Raw genomic sequence first — 16579 nt, 5'->3', positions numbered from 1 at the left:
CTTTCCAAGCCCCTGATCTTCATATTTTCAAGCAAGAAAGTGCCCTGAGGGGCCACTCCAGCATCCTGCACCCTCCAGCTTTAATCCATGGATGGGTGTGGGAGAGAAAAGCCTGGGAGCACCTGGATACGGCACCGGGAAATTCTCTGAATGCACAGGAACAGACAAAACCCAAGATATAAATATCACTTTTTGCTCACAGAGGTATAAGTAGACTAAATGCTAAATTCCAACATATTTCAGATGTTTCATCACATTATTTGCAATGTATGTTAACAAGTACAAAGCAGGGTTTGAAAAGAATTTTTAAAAGCTACATTAGAATCAGTTTTTTTTAGTTAATTAGCAAAGACTATTATGAAAGGTACAGTGACAATATTTGGTCTCTGAATTTTTTTTAAAGTATAAGTTTCACAGTATCAAAAGTGCTTATTAAAGAAATGTAGTGTAAAAACTGTGATAAGATGGTTGTGGTTCTGATGATGAATAATTTAGTGGCTGAAAACCAGGTTACTGCAGCATTATACAAATTGAACAGTGCTCAGTTCACATAATTTCTTTTCATAACAATAAATATAAATAAATTTACAAATAGTAATACTGCCTAGCACAAGAATAGACAGAAGCACAATACACAAGACTATAAACAAATCTATTTTTTAAAAAAATCCTAAAAATTGCCATAATTCCTAAAATCCTCTAGCCAGTGATCAGTTTAATAGTTCAGTAGTACCACTTCCTTCAGGGGTGAGGACTTTTACAAATCTAGATATAACAGTGGTCTGCTAGGGAGGTGAGTTTTCCTTTTTTAGTGGTTTTGCTCCTTTTTTCCTACCTCCTAACAATAAATTAACAACAGTTATGTCAAAAAAGTGTTAGTGGTGCAAACGTCTCCAGGAACTGGGGGAGGTCTTTGTCCAGTTTGGCAAATTAAGAAAAAATGACACACCAGGGGCACAATCAACCAACCTGGGGCTGGCCAGCCCTTTGGCTTGTGGTGGCTTCTGTGACAGTGGTGACACAGCAGCTCCACCATGGTGTGGAATAAATTTAATTCCCTTAATTGAGTGCTTTTTAGCTCAGTTACATTCCAGTGAAAGTTCCTGCTGCCTTCCAGGTCCTTCTGGAGAGCTCCCCAGTCCCACAACACAAATGTCCATGCCCTTGCCATGGGAGAAAGTGGTTTTACAAGTAAGTAAAGTTTTGGCCTCACACGCTGGAAGCAGCCAACACATCCCAAAGCAGGACGAGCCCTTGGAGCTTCCCGGTTGGATTTTAACCATGGGGAAGAACCGTCCCTCGGGATCTGTGGAACGGTGCCAAGCTCAGAGCAGAGGGATGGGTTTGTTGCCTTGGGGGTTCATGTACTGAGCAGCTGCCACATTGTCCAGGGTGGTGTAGGTGGTGTAAAGGCCAGTGACCTGCAGGTCGGAGAAGGAGCGGTCGCTGCCGCTGGACACGGGCGTGAGGCCGGGCGTGCCCAGCTCGCAGTCGGAGAGATGCAGGGGGGAGTTGCTGAAGGCACCCAGGGTGTCCAGGCTGAAGCTGTCATCTTTCATCTCCTCCCAGATGTTCCCTGGAAAAGATGGAATCCTGCTCACAGCAGCACATCCCCAGGTCCCCAGGGCTGGGACTAAAGGGCTTCATTCGCTGCTTAAGGGTGGGACCACAGTGGTGCAAAGAGCAGCAAGTCTGATCCCCCAAATCCTGTGATTCCAGATTTTCTGGGCAGCAAGTGTGTCTGATACCCCAAATCTTGTGATTCCAGATTTTCTGGGCAGCAAGTGTGTCTGATCCCCCAAATCTTGTGATTCCAGACCTTTCTCCAGCAAGTGTGTCTGATCCCCCAAATCCTGTGATTCCAGATTTTCTGGGCAGCAAGTGTGTCTGATCCCCCAAATCCTCTGATTCTAGACTTTCTCCAGCAAGTGTGTCTATCTCCCAAGTTGTCTGCTTCCAGACCTTTCCAGTCAGCACCTCTCTACCTGTGCTCTACCCAGGACCATGTCAGGCATTGCCACAAACCAGGGAAGTTCTACTTGCACAGAAGGAGAACCCCAAAGCATGAGCAGAGCTCTGTTTTCTCAAGGGCAGAGAGATGTGGTGTCCCAGATCCAGCTGGTTTTACACCCCTGCTTCCACCCCCTGCAGCGCCTGCACTGGAGCCAGGAATGTGCTTTGCTGTCCCACCTGGCACAGGGACAAAATCCACTGAGGGTGACCCGGGAAGTCACCCTGCAGATGCCAACACCCAGCCTCGTCCCAGAACACCCCACTGAGGATCCTGGTTGGATATTCAGTGACAAACACATCCACAGACCCCAGCTCTGCCCTCCCCCGGTGCCTCGCCCCGTACCTTGCAGTGCGAAATCCATGATGCTTGGATCCAGAGCATCCACCTCGGTGCTCATGTCCACCGCCACGTTGGGGAAGTCCGGGGCGCGCCCCATGGGGTGGTGGGGCAGGGGGCTGTGGCTGATGTCAGGCAGGGTGTGCAGAGGAGGCGTTTGTGCAGGTGCTGGTGAGTTGGGGGTGAGGCGAGCCTGGGTCTGGAGCTGGTGGTGCAGCGGGAGGGACTGCAGGGACAGCGTCATGATGGGCTGGGGCTGGAGCTGGGACACGGAGATGCGGCCCAGCGGGGGCCCCTCGGGCTCTGCCTGCTTGTGGGGCCGCCTGCAGCTCTCGGGTCTGTCAGTGATCAGCTTGTCCAGCTCCTCTGCCCATTCCAAGGAGGAAAAGAGATGCTTTAACCCCTTTGTTCAAGCAGGGACTGCCCAAAGCACAACTGCATTTATGGCATGAACTGATAGTCACCGTGTGGGACCCAGCAAAGGCTGTGACCGTGCAGGGAGCAAAGAAATGCCACCTAATTCCTTCCCCAAATCCACTTCCATGGTTATCCCTGAGCTAAAGAAATGATCACGAAATTGCAGAGCAGCCCAACCACCCCTAATGGCAGCACCCCCAGCTGCAGAACTTCTGTGCTCAGAGAAACACTCAGAATTCTGCTTATCTCCCAAATAACTACAAAAAACTCCTGACTGTTTCAGTGGCCCTTTTGCTTTTAAACAAATAGCATGTAATTTCTCACTGACTGCATGTTACTGATTTTGTAGCAAAAAAACTCCAGTTGATTTTGTCAATACCAAGCTCCTGAAAGCTTTGAAAACATGGTTCTTTACAAATAAGAAATTTTATAAATAAGGGGAGGAATAATAAATAAATAAGATATAAATAATAAATATATTAGTAGAAATATATTAATATGTACACTAATTAGTATAATTTAATTTATACTAATTTATATGAGTATAATAATATATAGTGTATATATAGTATATATAGTATATATACTCTATATGTAGTTATATATACAGTACACTATCGTGTATATATATACTATACACACTATATATAGTATATATAGTAGAAATAATTTATATAATTTAATTTAATTTATACTAATTTATATTAGTATAAATATATTAATATTATATATAATATCTTGATATAGCTATAGATATATTGATATCATAGATATATATAGATATATTATACATATGTAAAATATATCTATATATATAGATATAATATTACACATCTATCTATATAGATATAGATAAGATAATATAGATAATAAATAGATTTAAATGCATAATATTTATACTAATAAAGTATTAAATAATATTAAATTCTATTTTATAAATAAGAAAATGTCTTAGGAAAGGGAGAGTTTTGCAGAAGAGCAGGCAAGAAACAGCATTAAAATTCTTCTCTACGAAAAGTGCATTAAATGTGCCTTGATATGAAACTATTCCCCCAAACAGTAACCCCAGAGGCAGTGAAGCCGTGCAGGGAATGCCATGGATGTGCAGGATGGGGATGTGGGACACCAGCCCTACCTGGGTTAGCCATGCTCCTGTGAATAGCAGCCAAATCCTTCCTCTTCCACTTCTGCATCTCCTCCTCCATCTTGTCGATCTTGGCGGGGTTGAGGGCCCAGAGGCAGCCCTTGCGGGACGTCCCGCTCAGTTTGTTCTCCACCTTCTCAAAGCACTTGTTCAGCGACAGGTTGTGGCGCACGGAATTCTTCCACCCATCAGGGGCAGTCTGCGAGGGGCGGGAAGGGGTTAATGGGAGCAGGGGGGAAAGGGGGCTGGGATGTGGCATTCCCAAGGTCGGGAATGCTCAGGCACCTTGAAGTAGGGGAAGTGCTCCTTCATGAAGCTGTAGATCTCGCTCACGGGCAGGCTCCCGGTCTTGCTGTTCTTCAGCGCCATGGCGATCAAACAGCTGCGGGCAGGGAAAGCAGCAATGGCTTGGAATCATGGAACGCCTTGGGTGGGGAGGGACCTTAAAGCTCATCCACTTCCCCCCCCTGCCACCTTCCACTAGCCCAGGTTGCTCCAAGCCACGTCCAACCTGGCCTTGGACACTTCCACAGCTTCTCTGGGCAGCCAGTGCCAGGGCTTCCCCACCCTCAGAGGGAGGAATTCCTTCCCAATATCCCATCTAACCCTGCCCTCTGGCAGTGGGAACACTCTCCTCTTGTCCTGCCACTCCATAACTTCTGGTCTAGCAACCCTGGACCCACCTCTTCAGACCCAAACAGCTGGGATCCTGGGATTTCTGTTCCCAAGGGCTCAGGATGAGCTGACTTAGAAGGGACCCACAAAGATCACTGAGTGCAGCTCCTGGCCCTGCACAGCACCATCCCCAAGAGTCACACCATGTTCCCAAAAGGATTTTCCAAACCCTTCTTCTTGGGCACTGCCAGGCCTGGTGCTGTGACCACTTCCCCCTGATCCTCAGGTTTTATTCCTCTGTGCTGTTACTCCCCACTGTGCTGCTCTCTAGGAATTACTTTGCTTGTTCACTCCTGCTACCCCTCAGAGGCAGCTTCCACAGAACTCCTGCATGGATGAGGGGATTTTTGTTCCCTTCCAAAGGACTCAGACACCCCTGCAGTGTCCCAGCCATCCCAGGACAGGCTGTAGGCAATGTGCTCCCTGCTCCCCACTCACCTGTAGGAATAGATGGGCTTGGGATAATGCTTTGGGTGCAGTTCCTGGGCAGAGTGGGGTGCCAGGCGTGGCTGGGAATAGTGTGGCTGTGTCCCATAGGATGTGTTGTAGATTGCTGCTGGGTTACACTGCGTGCAGAGGGAAAAGAAGGGAAATGTTGGATGCAAAATGTCCGTGGGATGTGGATTTAGGGATATTTTGGTTTTCTTTTAAAAGACATCTAGATTTGATCTTGGCAGATTCTTCAAGACAGACAACAAGCACATACCAGTACCTGCTGGGGGTTCTGGGCCAGGGCAAACACCTGCTGGGAGTGAGGAGGAGGAGGAGGATGAGGAGGAGGAGGAGGAGGGAAGAGCTGTTGCTGTGTTTGCAAACCAGGGGACAGCTGCCCACCCATGGCATAGGGGCTCATCTGCCGAGAAAAACACAACAGTCAAGGAATTATCACCACCTTGTCTCAGGAGCTGGGGCAATAATGAGCCACCAAGGCCTGCTCTTACATTGGCTCCATGTGCTGAAATGGAATTGAGGCCCAGGATTCCCTGTGGGAGGCTGGCCTGGACGTGGATCATCGCCCCGGGTGTCGAGTGCATCGTGCTCCCCACAGGACCTGGCGTGGAGAGAGGAAGGCAAGGAATGCTCCCATGGAAGCACAGTTCAGGGAAGGGGGTTAATAGATGCAGCTGAGCACAGGGAAGCTCTGGAGAGGAGAATCCAACTTCTCTGGCTTTTCACAGCTTGCCCAGATGACATCAGCTGCTCCCAAAACTTGTTAGGCAGGGAATGAGAGGCAGCAGCTGTTTAACAGCTCCCGGTGGTGACACAGACACTGTGTCTTACAAAAGAGAAACAACACACACATTCAGCATTAGCTGGATTTGTGCTCTCAGGCAGGCTGAGCTCTGTGCTGTGTGTTTACCTAAAGGATGTTCACGAGGGAAAGAAAGGAGTTCAACCAACACACGCTGCAAGGCTGCAAGAAGCAAAGAGGTGCGAGGTAAATGAGGTGCCCTTTGTTTTATCAGTGTTGAAACAAAGCAGAAAGATTAATCATCTAATTTCAGAGCTGTTGAAAACCTCTGAAAGCCAGGACTTAAAATACCTCGGCCCAACAGGTCACCAGCAGAAATTCCCATGGGATCTGAGTGTTGCCAGTGCTGGAGCTCTCTCCCTCTTGGAATGAGGGGAAGGCACCAGCAGAGCCCTCATGAGAAACCAACAGGCTCCAGGTGTTTGGACAGGAAGCAAAACATAAAAGGCTAGGAAAAGGGAGCCTGAGGGGGAGCAGCAGGGCCAGGTTGTGAAGTTTGAGGAGCAGTTGTTCCCATTTCCCACCCCACAGTACCTGTCTGCTGGAGCATGGCATTCTGGGCCCCCAGGCTGAAATCCATCCTCCCACTGGCCATCTGTTGGAGCCGAGGCACATCCACGGATGTCAGCCAGGACAGGGACTGCAAATCCCCTGGGAGCTCATCCTCACTCAGCTGGGACGGGTCTGAAGCCAGGAGTCTGCAAAGCAGCAGGGAAGGTTAACAGGGAGCAGGGATGGGGCTGCATTGTCCCTGGGAAGAGACGGCTGGGGTGCCAAAGCTCCTGCAGGTCAGTGGGAAGAACCACCAGGCTGGAATTCTGTATCCAAATCCAGATGTGCCCTGTGGTTTTAAAGCTGGTTACTGACACCCTTTACCTGGCCTTGTGTTCCTTTGTCCAGTCTGAAACATTCTGGTTAAGAAAACCTCTTGAGGAGCATTTTTAGGGGAAGAAGGCCCAGGAACCCAGCAGAGAAACTGCCTGGAAACAAACCCAAACTGATTCCTTATTTTCACACCTGTCAGAAATTTGCACTTGTTTGGCTTTGATGGGGGAGAAACCAGGGCTTAGAACCTGATCATTCTGTATTAACCCTGCAATCCAGAGCCTTGGAAGGAGCTCTGTGCCCACCTCCTGGGGAATGTGTGTGCTGCTTCTGCTGGAACACCTGGAAAAACTTTTCCCAGCCCCTGGATCCTGTCAGTGGTGACAGATCAGCAGCTGCATAAAAAGAACTTCACAGACTGAACAGCTGATATCTTCCATTCAGATATGTGATGTTATTGATACTTAAAAAAAACAATTTTTAGGCAGTTTTTGACAGAGTAAAGGACCAGAATGAAAGGTTTGAGACTGGAGGCACCATATCTGCCAGGCACCAGCAACAACAGCAGGCACAGCTGTGACAGGCTGCTTTTGGTTTAAAGCTCTCCTTTTGACACCTTTTACATGTTCCAAATCACCTGTTTTGCTTTGCTTCTGATAGAGCATATGGTACAAAACGGGAATATTGGAATATATTTACAGTACTCAAAAATTCCTGTGTGGTCCAAACTCCCTGTTAAAGTCGATAAAAGAACTCTTGCAAATGAAAGGCTAAATGAATTAATTTATGTGGAACAGTATTACAGCAGTCACTGGTACCTTGTGGAGTAAAGCAGTAATTAGGGCATGTCAGGAAGTTGACACCCAGGGTAAACCTAAAGGGATTCACATCCAGGAAAACATCTTTATCTCTCAGAAGAACATAATTTAGTTGGATGCAGTTGATTTTGCTTTCAAACCCTTTTGCTTTCAAGAGCTCTCAGAGATGCGTTAAAGTGGTGTCTGCTGCTGATGTGTGTTTGCTGCCAAATGATGCTGCAGAAATCTTAAATAAATCTGGTCTCTTGCTGAAGCATCTTTTATGTTTTACACGACTCTAAATCAGCTTAAAAGAACAAGGCAGAACTCCAGTGCCTGCCTGCCCTGGAGCTTTCAGCTCCTCTATTCAGGAATTCCAGAAACACCTATCAAGGCTCAGTGAACCTCTGTCTGGGAGATCTTTACAGCAAAATGCCACTTGTTTGCAAAAGGATTTTGTAAAGGAGAAAAGGGTGGGGGGGAAAAAATCAACACGGGAAAAAAAAAAACCCCTCTTCAGATCTCCCTCGCAGCCATGTTCTCTCTCCTACTGTAGTTATAGGGCAATAATTGAGGCAAGTGAAAATTGCAGAGACTTTTTCCATAGCTGAGCTCTTTTCATCTGTGGACATTGTACATATGTTTGCCAGTAGGGCTAGAAAGTTATGTAATTCAGGTTAGATGCTTAGTTTATGTACTTCTTGTTTTGTTTTGGATTTTGATATTGTTGTTATTTTTGTATGATTGCATAGTGTTCTTTTTTATACAGTTTTGTTTTAATAAAGTAGACGTAGGGACGTAGGGCAGCCACAAGCCAGTTAGGTAGCTGATAGTGAGTAGGGACAGAATTTTATTATTTCATAACGCGTCAATTAACATCTGATTTGGACCAATTCACCGGACTTGTCCAAGGTGGACGGGCCACCTTTACTTAACCCGGAAAAGGAACATATATAATTTATGTGTGTTCGAAAAATAGCATCGCCATGGTTACACCATTAAAAAAAAAAAAAAAAGGGGAAAAAAAAAAAGGGGGAAAAAAAAAAAAGGGAAAAAAAAAAAAAAAAGCCCATCAGGTGACGGCTCTCCCGGCTCGGAGATTGGCTGGATTGGAAGAAAACAGGGGCATGAAATGATTTGAAAACCGGGCAGGCTCGGGGTCGTTTGCAACAGTTGGTTCCATTGAGGGGGAGCCGGCGGCCCTTTGTGCGCCCAACGCCCGCGGCACGTGGCCCCCATTGTCTTTGGGCACCCCGCTTAATTGTCCCACCCCCAGCCGCTCCTTTCTCCGCAAACCTCCCATTAATCTGCCCCGAGTGACAGGCGACACACAGCACACGTCCCCCTCGCCATCTGGCACCCCGCGCCCTGCCGGGTCAGCGCTCCGCACACGCCGCTGGCAGCGCCCCTGCCCGCCGCATTCCCGGCCGAGTGCGGGACAATCCCGGCCCCTTCCCTTCCCTTCCCTTCCCTTCCCTTCCCTTCCCTTCCCTTCCCTTCCCTTCCCTTCCCTTCCCTTCCCTTCCCTTCCCTTCCCTTCCCTTCCCTTCCCTTCCCTTCCCTTCCCTTCCCTTCCCTTCCCTTCCCTTCCCTTCCCTTCCCTTCCCTTCCCTTCCCTTCCCTTCCCTTCCCTTCCCTTCCCTTCCCTTCCCTTCCCTTCCCTTCCCTTCCCTTCCCTTCCCTTCCCTTCCCAGTTTCCACCTCTGCCTGTTCACTATGCTTCTTTAAAAAATGTGTTCGCTATTAATCAGATTAACACTCAGTTAAAAATGAGGAAAAAAGCAAATTCAATCAGAATTACATCCCTGCCCATGGCAGAGGGTTGAAACAAGATATTTAAGGTCCCTGGCCAACCCAAACCATTCTGGGATTCTGTGTTTCTGTGATTTGATAATTCTATGATTCCATGATTTCAAGTTTAAAGATTATTCTTCAGGCTGCCTTCAAAACCAATGTTGAGATCTCTCATGTCTTAAAGAATTTTAAAAAATTCTCATTGCTGCCTGGCTGAGGAATTTTAAGTCTGGGGATATTCTGTAGCATAAACCCAGCACATCTCCCAGGCCACAGGCTCAATGTGTGCCCTGCTTCCAGTGAAGAAATTCTAATTTAACTGCGAAAAAAGACAGAGCCAAGCACGAGAATAACCAACATTGTCATCTCCTGGGGTTTAAATCTTCCTGACCTGAAAATTACCTGTGCCAAGACAACTACAGATCCCTAAGTACATGTTGGAATGCCAGGTGGGATTGGATTCTGTTCCCCACCACCGCCCTGCTCGTCACTTTGGAGGGTAAACTCCAGGAGGATAAACTCCAGGAGGATAAACTCCAGGAGGATAAACTCCAGGAGTCAGAGCTCCTGCCTTTGGCTGGGTGTTCACAGCCCCTGGCACAATGGGGCACTGTGGTAAAAGCAGCCTTTCAGTGCATGTAAATGAGATAAATAGTGATAGGCTGTAATTAATGCACTGCTGAGCCTCTCCTGCTCATTCCCAGGGCTCCTGGAACAGCCATGGAGCCACCGAACCCCGGCAAGGGGAGGCTGCAGTCCTGCCAGATGTGTTGCAAACGTGGTGTTGTTTTTCAGGGTGTGGTGAAATGATGCAACTCCACTTTTACCCCTCTGCTTTCAACTCTCTGCAGGAAAACATCCCCTGCTTCTGTTTCTCTCCTAGAAAGGCACCTGCAAGGATGGGAATCCAGAGGGTGCTGAGGGTTTAAAGCCCCAGGATGCTGATCCACAGATACAGAAATGCCACAGGGCACTGTTAGTCTGTGCAATCTGCTCTGGAGTTTTCTGCCCAAAATATTTATCCCATCAGGATAATTGGCTCAGGAGCACCTTGGAATGAGACTCCTTTCAATATCTCATGCTGGGCTCACCTGGCAAAGTTCACCCAGGCCTGCCAGCAGCACAAAATCCTCACTCACAGCAACCTAAAGGTATCTTCACCTTTTTCTCCCCACCATCAAGAGCATCCTGCTGGCACAATGTAGAATTGGAGTCACCTTCCCTCAGGCTGAGCTCAAGGTGGTTCCTCACCTTGGGAGCCACTGCCAGGGGAATTATCCATTAATTATCCATTAATTATCCACCTCCCTATTGCATGGGATGGTGAACTCATGCCTGGAGACTGCAAGGACCCTCTCCTCAACAAGCCATCACCTCCACCTGGAGCAGAGCCGGGCCAAAACCCTGCACCTGCATTTGGGATATTCTATGGTTTTCAGTCTCACTCAATGGACAGGTTTTTTCCCATTTTCAGCACTGCCACCTGAGTTTTTAGCCCAGGCTGTTTCTGCCCCAGCTCCTCTCCTGCTTTACCCTGCATCTCCCAGAGTTTTTGGTCTGTGATTCCTCCCTGAAGGCACAACACACACCCAGTCCCAAACCATTGTCCCACCCCTCTCTCTGTCTTCAAAATCTCCGAGTTATTTCTGGCCTTGCTGGAAATCAGAACAAAAACTAAGCAGCTTTCCAGGGGTAAAGAGAGTCCCTCCTTATCCATAACTCAAAACCATTGCATTATCAGAACAAAAACTAGGGAGGAAAAAGCAAATTAACATCATTAACCTGGCAGGTGGTGATGGTCTCCTTTCCTTGCACCATGCTGGACTCTCTAAAAATCCTCTGCAAAGGTACTTGAACAGGCTAAAGGTACTAAGAACAGGCTACAGCTGCACTCCTGGAGCCTTTTATCCATCCCAACTCCTCATTTCACAACCCCCATTACACCAGTTCGCTGTGGGATCAGTGGAAACTGGATTACAGTGAAAAGTGTAATGCTTAAACCCAAGAGGAAACAAGAGGTGATGGCAGCACTGCACCCCCAGCCACTCATTCCCTGCTCTTCTCTAACCATCCTTAGGCTGGGATGTACCAAATACAGCTGGGATCTGTCTAAGGAACCTGTTTGGTAAAAAAATCCCAAACCAAACAACTCAAAAATCAGCTTTTTGACCGATGTTAGAACAAAGCAAAAAGTGTTGAAGCATCAAGCACTACAGGGATGTTTTACATCAAAAACACAACCATGGTCTGACAGGGAAGCTACTTTTTCCTTGGAAATTGCTGCTCATCAGCACTGGAGCCTTGTGTAGGTGTCAGTGCAATGTAAAGGGAATATCAGCTCTACATCCTGTCCCTGGGCAGGACCCCCTCAGTCGCTGGGACTGCAGCAGCTCCTCTTCCTGCCCTTGTCAGTGGGTGCCAGCAGCCTCTGAGATCCCCCAGGAATGCTGGAAAAGCCCCAGTTCCCTTTCTCTTTTGGCCAAACACCCTTTCTGAGGGAAGGGATGAGCCCTTTTTGCTCCCACAGGTGCTGCCCCAATCCAGCCCCTCCAGCTGCGCCCTCACCGCGGGACTTGGGGAGAAGCAAAAGGCCACAAATTTTTATTCCTCCAGATCAGCACATTTCAGGAGTGCTGAGGAAACAGTTGTGCTAATCCACTTAAATCAATCCAGTTTGACTGATTCCTTGGAGGTTTCTCACTTTTTTTTTCTTTTTTTTTTTTCTTTTTGGAAAGAATGAAGCGATTCCCGTGCTGGAATTCCTGGGGCACTTGGAGTCATTATCTCACTGCCTGTCAGACACGAATGTCACAGGAATGGACACTGGCATTTTCTCCAGGAACAATTAGGGTGTTGTTAGTGATGCATTTGTAACCTTTTGTACACTCCCATCCATCCATCCCTCCATCCATCCATCCATCCCATCCATCCCAGGGCACAGAGGTGTCACTTCCTCTCCAGAAACCCCAGTGCAAAAAAAAACAAAAAAAACCAAAAAACCCCAGAGATGAGAGTGCTCGAATTGGAGATTTGTCATCTTTTTCCTGTCACATCTGGAATTTATGGAGTACAGCAGCCCTGTGCTTCTTAATCTGATTTTACACTAAATTATGACAACATAAAGTAACTAAGGAAAATATTGATCAGACTAACGAGCTAATGAATATAGAAATTTTTTTAAGAATCAAAGAGATAATTAAAATGGGGTAAAGGACAATATAATCCACTAATATATTGAATTATTAATGATTAAACCTTTTGATCAAAAATATGTAATTTAAAGCTTAATTCCTGTCTAACATATAGAAAATGCATTGCAATGCCTTCAGAATTCTCCACAAGGCTTCTGTCAGCTGGAAATACATAATAACACAAAAAAAAAAAATAGAAAAGTGGTCCTTACACCAAGTATTATTGAATCAGATCTTAAAATCAAAATGACAGATTTTATATTTCAATTCAAAAGATTGCCTGGATTGCTACAAGGCCCAGGAGCTGAGGAACCTGGATTTCCAGGATTCAGCCCATAAACTCCATGGGAAAATCCTGGAGCTGGCTCCTAAAATTTGCACAGCTCTGTGCTGGAACCACCACTGCATAGAAAACTTGTGGTCTGCTAGTGCTGTGATCTAAAATCAAAATACCGGTACTAAAACATGTTAAATTATTAATTATGATTAACAAGGATGAAGTGCTAAGGGTTAAAAAAAATCTCAGTGTGTTACGATTTTCTACTTTCATTCCCTTAAATGCGATATGGAATCATTAGAAATATTTGTCAGTCCTACAAAGGTGAATATATTGAATATGGTGCTATTTTCTGTAGGAAACTAAGAGAGGCAGTTGCTAAAATAAATAATTTGCATTGCAGCCAGGCAGTGACAGCACCATAAAAACAGGCAGTGGAGGAGATCTGATGGCCCTTAATCATCCCTGTGCTGTTTTATGTCCCACAGCTGCACTGGTGGGAGGGTTATTTGCCTAAAATCATTGTACAGGGGTGCAAAAAGTCCTGGGATTTCACACAGCAGCCAAAAGCATCCCAAACCTCATCACCACCCTGAGCCACAACAAATTTACTGCAAATAGATGCTTTGGAGCTGCACAATTCAAAAACCTGTTAAAATCAGATTTTTCCCACATTTCCTTTTATAAAAAATCAAATTTAAAAAAAATTAAAATTCCAAAATCCCAAACTTTCCAGCTGTAAGCACAATCTGCCTGCAAGCTGATGGGGTTGGATCCCCTCCCTTCCCAGCCTTTTCCTCCTCGCAGCAAAGCCGGGGCTCCTCCAAGTCCAACTGTCCCATTGAAAGAGTCCAAATGAGACAGAAGAGTATTCTCAGCACAGCCCCAGCCTCCCACTCGTTAATTGGAGGCCATTCCCCATTTTGTGGAGCCTTGATGCTCCCCCATGGAGAACTCAGGACTGTGGGTTCCAGTCTTGGACTGTGGTGACAGCAGGAGAGTAAACAGAGCTGATAGAATTTGACAGGTCTATTCTTTTCTTAAAATCATTCAGTCTAAAAGATTTTCTTTTACATAATCCAAAGTGTTTTCTCATGAAGTAGGACAAATACTGCTCTGCATTTATGGTGCAGTTCAGATTTTATGCATTTTTATCAGAATTTGCCACTATTAAACGAGGTCAAATCATTCGTTTTAAAGCCGCGGTAAAGAAATCACAAGTGGGTGAAAAACTTTAGAGAACTGAGTTCAAAACATTTCACAGAGGACCCAAAGCTGGTTTTTAAAAAGAGGAAAAGAAGAAAGTTATGATTTTTTTTACTATCTTTCTCCCCAAAATGCCTTTTTTTTTTTTTTCCCTGCAGCTCTGAGTTAAAGAACAGTTCTCTCCCCAAAAAAAGGACTTTGTTAAGGTGGTGAATTCTGCAGGGCACTGAAGATCCAACCTTAAATCCACATCCCCAGAAGTCCCTCTCACCCACACCCTTCCTTAAATCCCAAATAATTTCTTCACCAATATTTACGTAGCCAAGAAAAATGCCCAGAGCAAACAGTGCCTGGGTAAAGAGCAAAAGCAGAGCCACAAACCTTTTCCCCAGAGGCTGCAGGGACTAAAACAAATCCCTTGTTGAGCTGCAAGAGGCTGAGCTGCAGCCTTTGCATTTTGAATAGAGAGAGGCCAGGAGAAGAATACCTGCAGCAGCCCCAGGAAAGGTTGCAAACCTCTCAGGCTGGGAGGAATGAATCTCTCAATGCTCATTTTATATATATATATAAAAATTAATTTTCTTCTGCTTTGCTCTCTGTTTTGTTGTGAGAACTGGGACATGTTGTGTGTGTTCTGTATTTATTGGAGCTTTGCATCATGTGACAAAATGTAACCTAACATAACCCAGGGCTCTGTAATTCATGCAGAACTCTCCTGTAACCTCTAACAATGCTTTGAAATGATAAATGGAAGCACGGTGGTGCAGGTAAATTAAATTATGAAAGGCTCTTGGCAAAGGCAGGTTTGTTCCCACCCATATTAAAAGCCCTTTGACATGTTGTCAGTGCTTTGGAGGGCTACACAAGTGCTTGTTTTAATTAAAAGCTCCTCCAGTGTCTCTTGTTTAGTCTCTCCATGACTGCTCCACAACAATGCAAAAAGTGATCTGCATGGGAACTTTTAAACTATTATATTTTAACGAGAATATCCTTCCGTGGCAATGCTTGCACAGGACAGAGAATTTAGAGAGAGGTCAGCCCAAGTTTTGAAGGTATATTTATCAAATATAGGTTACTATGAAAATCAGAGAATCATAGAATTATAGAATGATTATGGATGTAAAAGACCTCCAAGATTAGCAAGTCCAGCCTTCATCCAAATGCCACCATTGTGAATACTTTAAACAGGAATGTTTCTAAATCAGGAATGCATTGTAACTGGCCATCAGCCTTAGAAATCTTATTTAGAGTGGAGGAATAATTCAGATAGCTTAAAAAAAATAAAGAAGGAGAAGAAAAGTGGATTTCTACATGCTAAAAGGATTTTTTTAGGAGGCAAGGAGGAAGCAGGAGGAGTTGGCAGCTCTGCCAGTGGGGTGCACGTTTTTGAAAGGGATCAAACCTCACCTGTACTCCTGCGAGGGGTGGTGGTTTTGCCCTGAATTCCTAATGATTCCTGACATTATGGCCGGGATATCGCTCTCTATCATCTCCTGGGGAAGCAGCAAAGGCAGCGGTCAGCAGCAGTAGCTATCCAGCATTTCAGCAGCGCCGGGAAACCACCGAGCCCGCCCGAGCCCCGGCACCGGGGCACGGCACAGCCCGGCCCGGGCACCGGGGCACGGCACAGCCCGGCCCGGGCACCGGGAACCAGCACAGCCCGGCCCGGGCACCGGGGCACGGCACAGCCCGGCCCGGGCACCGGGGCACGGCACAGCCCGGCCCGGGCACCGGCAGGAAAACACTTCCCGGGGGATGATCCCATCCCGGAGAGGGACCCCTGAGGGAGGGACAGTACCGACAGGGCTGAGGGTACCGGGAGCACCGAGCCAGCCGGGAGCGCTCCCGCCTTGGGCTGCTCTTATCCCCCAACAGCATCCGTCGCATTTTGGGTGAAAAAGCTGCGGGAGCTGCAGCGGGGATGAAGGGAACCGGGAGACCCCAGCCCTGGATGCTCAGAGATGGAAGGGGAGCCCGGGAGGATCCCAGCACCGCTGCCCCACGGATGGAGGGAGCCTGGTGGTTCCCAGCCCCGCGGATGGAAAGGGAACCCCAAACCCGGGAGAATCCCCAAACCGCTGCCTTAGGGGTGGAGGGAGGCGGGGAGAACCCCAGACTCGCTGTCTCGGGGCTTCAGGGGGAGACCCGCTGCCCCGGGGATGCAAGAGCCCCCAGCCCCGCTGCCTCAGGATGGAGCGAGCCCCGGGACTCCCGGCCCCGCTGTCCCGGGGATGGATGGATGGATGGATGCAGTGAGCCGGGGTTCCCCATCCCCGCTACCCCGGGATGAAGCGAGCCCGGGGGTCCCCATCCCCGCCCCCCCAAGCCCGCCGGGCGCTCCGTGCACAAACCTGTCGGGCGGGGCCCCGGGGCCGCCCGGAGCTCGGCGGGCGCTCGGTGCGGCGGGGCCGCGCTCCGGCCCCGGTTTAAATTTCCCTCTCCGGAGCTGTCCAGCCCCGAGCATGCGCGGCCCGGCCCGGGGTCAGCGCCGGGGCAGGGCCGCCCCCGCCCCCGGTGCCTCCGGTGCCTCCGGTGCCCCCGCCCCGCGGTACCGGCCCGGGCAGCGCGTCCCAACGGAGAGCGGCGGATGAGCAGCGGGAAAAGCGCAGATTGACCCAACTTTGTGCAACTTTCCGCAGGGAGGAGGGGGA

General features: G+C 47.8%; 1 protein-coding gene across 1 annotated transcript; it reads right to left on the bottom strand.

The window, feature by feature from the left end:
* Positions 1–703: 703 nt before the first annotated feature.
* On the bottom strand, positions 704–15418 carry FOXN4 (forkhead box N4). The gene is made up of 9 exons (XM_004176552.5): positions 15336–15418; positions 6373–6536; positions 5528–5637; positions 5299–5439; positions 5025–5152; positions 4197–4293; positions 3903–4110; positions 2357–2716; positions 704–1576 (listed from the first exon to the last, which is right to left on the bottom strand). Exons 1-9 carry the CDS (start codon positions 15416–15418, stop codon positions 1326–1328), a joined length of 1542 nt encoding a protein of 513 aa, XP_004176600.5. The 3' UTR covers positions 704–1325.
* Between the last annotated feature and the right edge of the window lie 1161 nt (positions 15419–16579).

This window comes from Taeniopygia guttata, chromosome 15 (genome assembly GCF_048771995.1).
Source record: "Taeniopygia guttata chromosome 15, bTaeGut7.mat, whole genome shotgun sequence".
NCBI classification, from domain to species: domain Eukaryota; kingdom Metazoa; phylum Chordata; class Aves; order Passeriformes; family Estrildidae; genus Taeniopygia; species Taeniopygia guttata.
The sequence above is the reverse complement of the archived record's forward strand: the minus strand, read 5'-3'. Positions and strand labels throughout refer to the sequence as shown.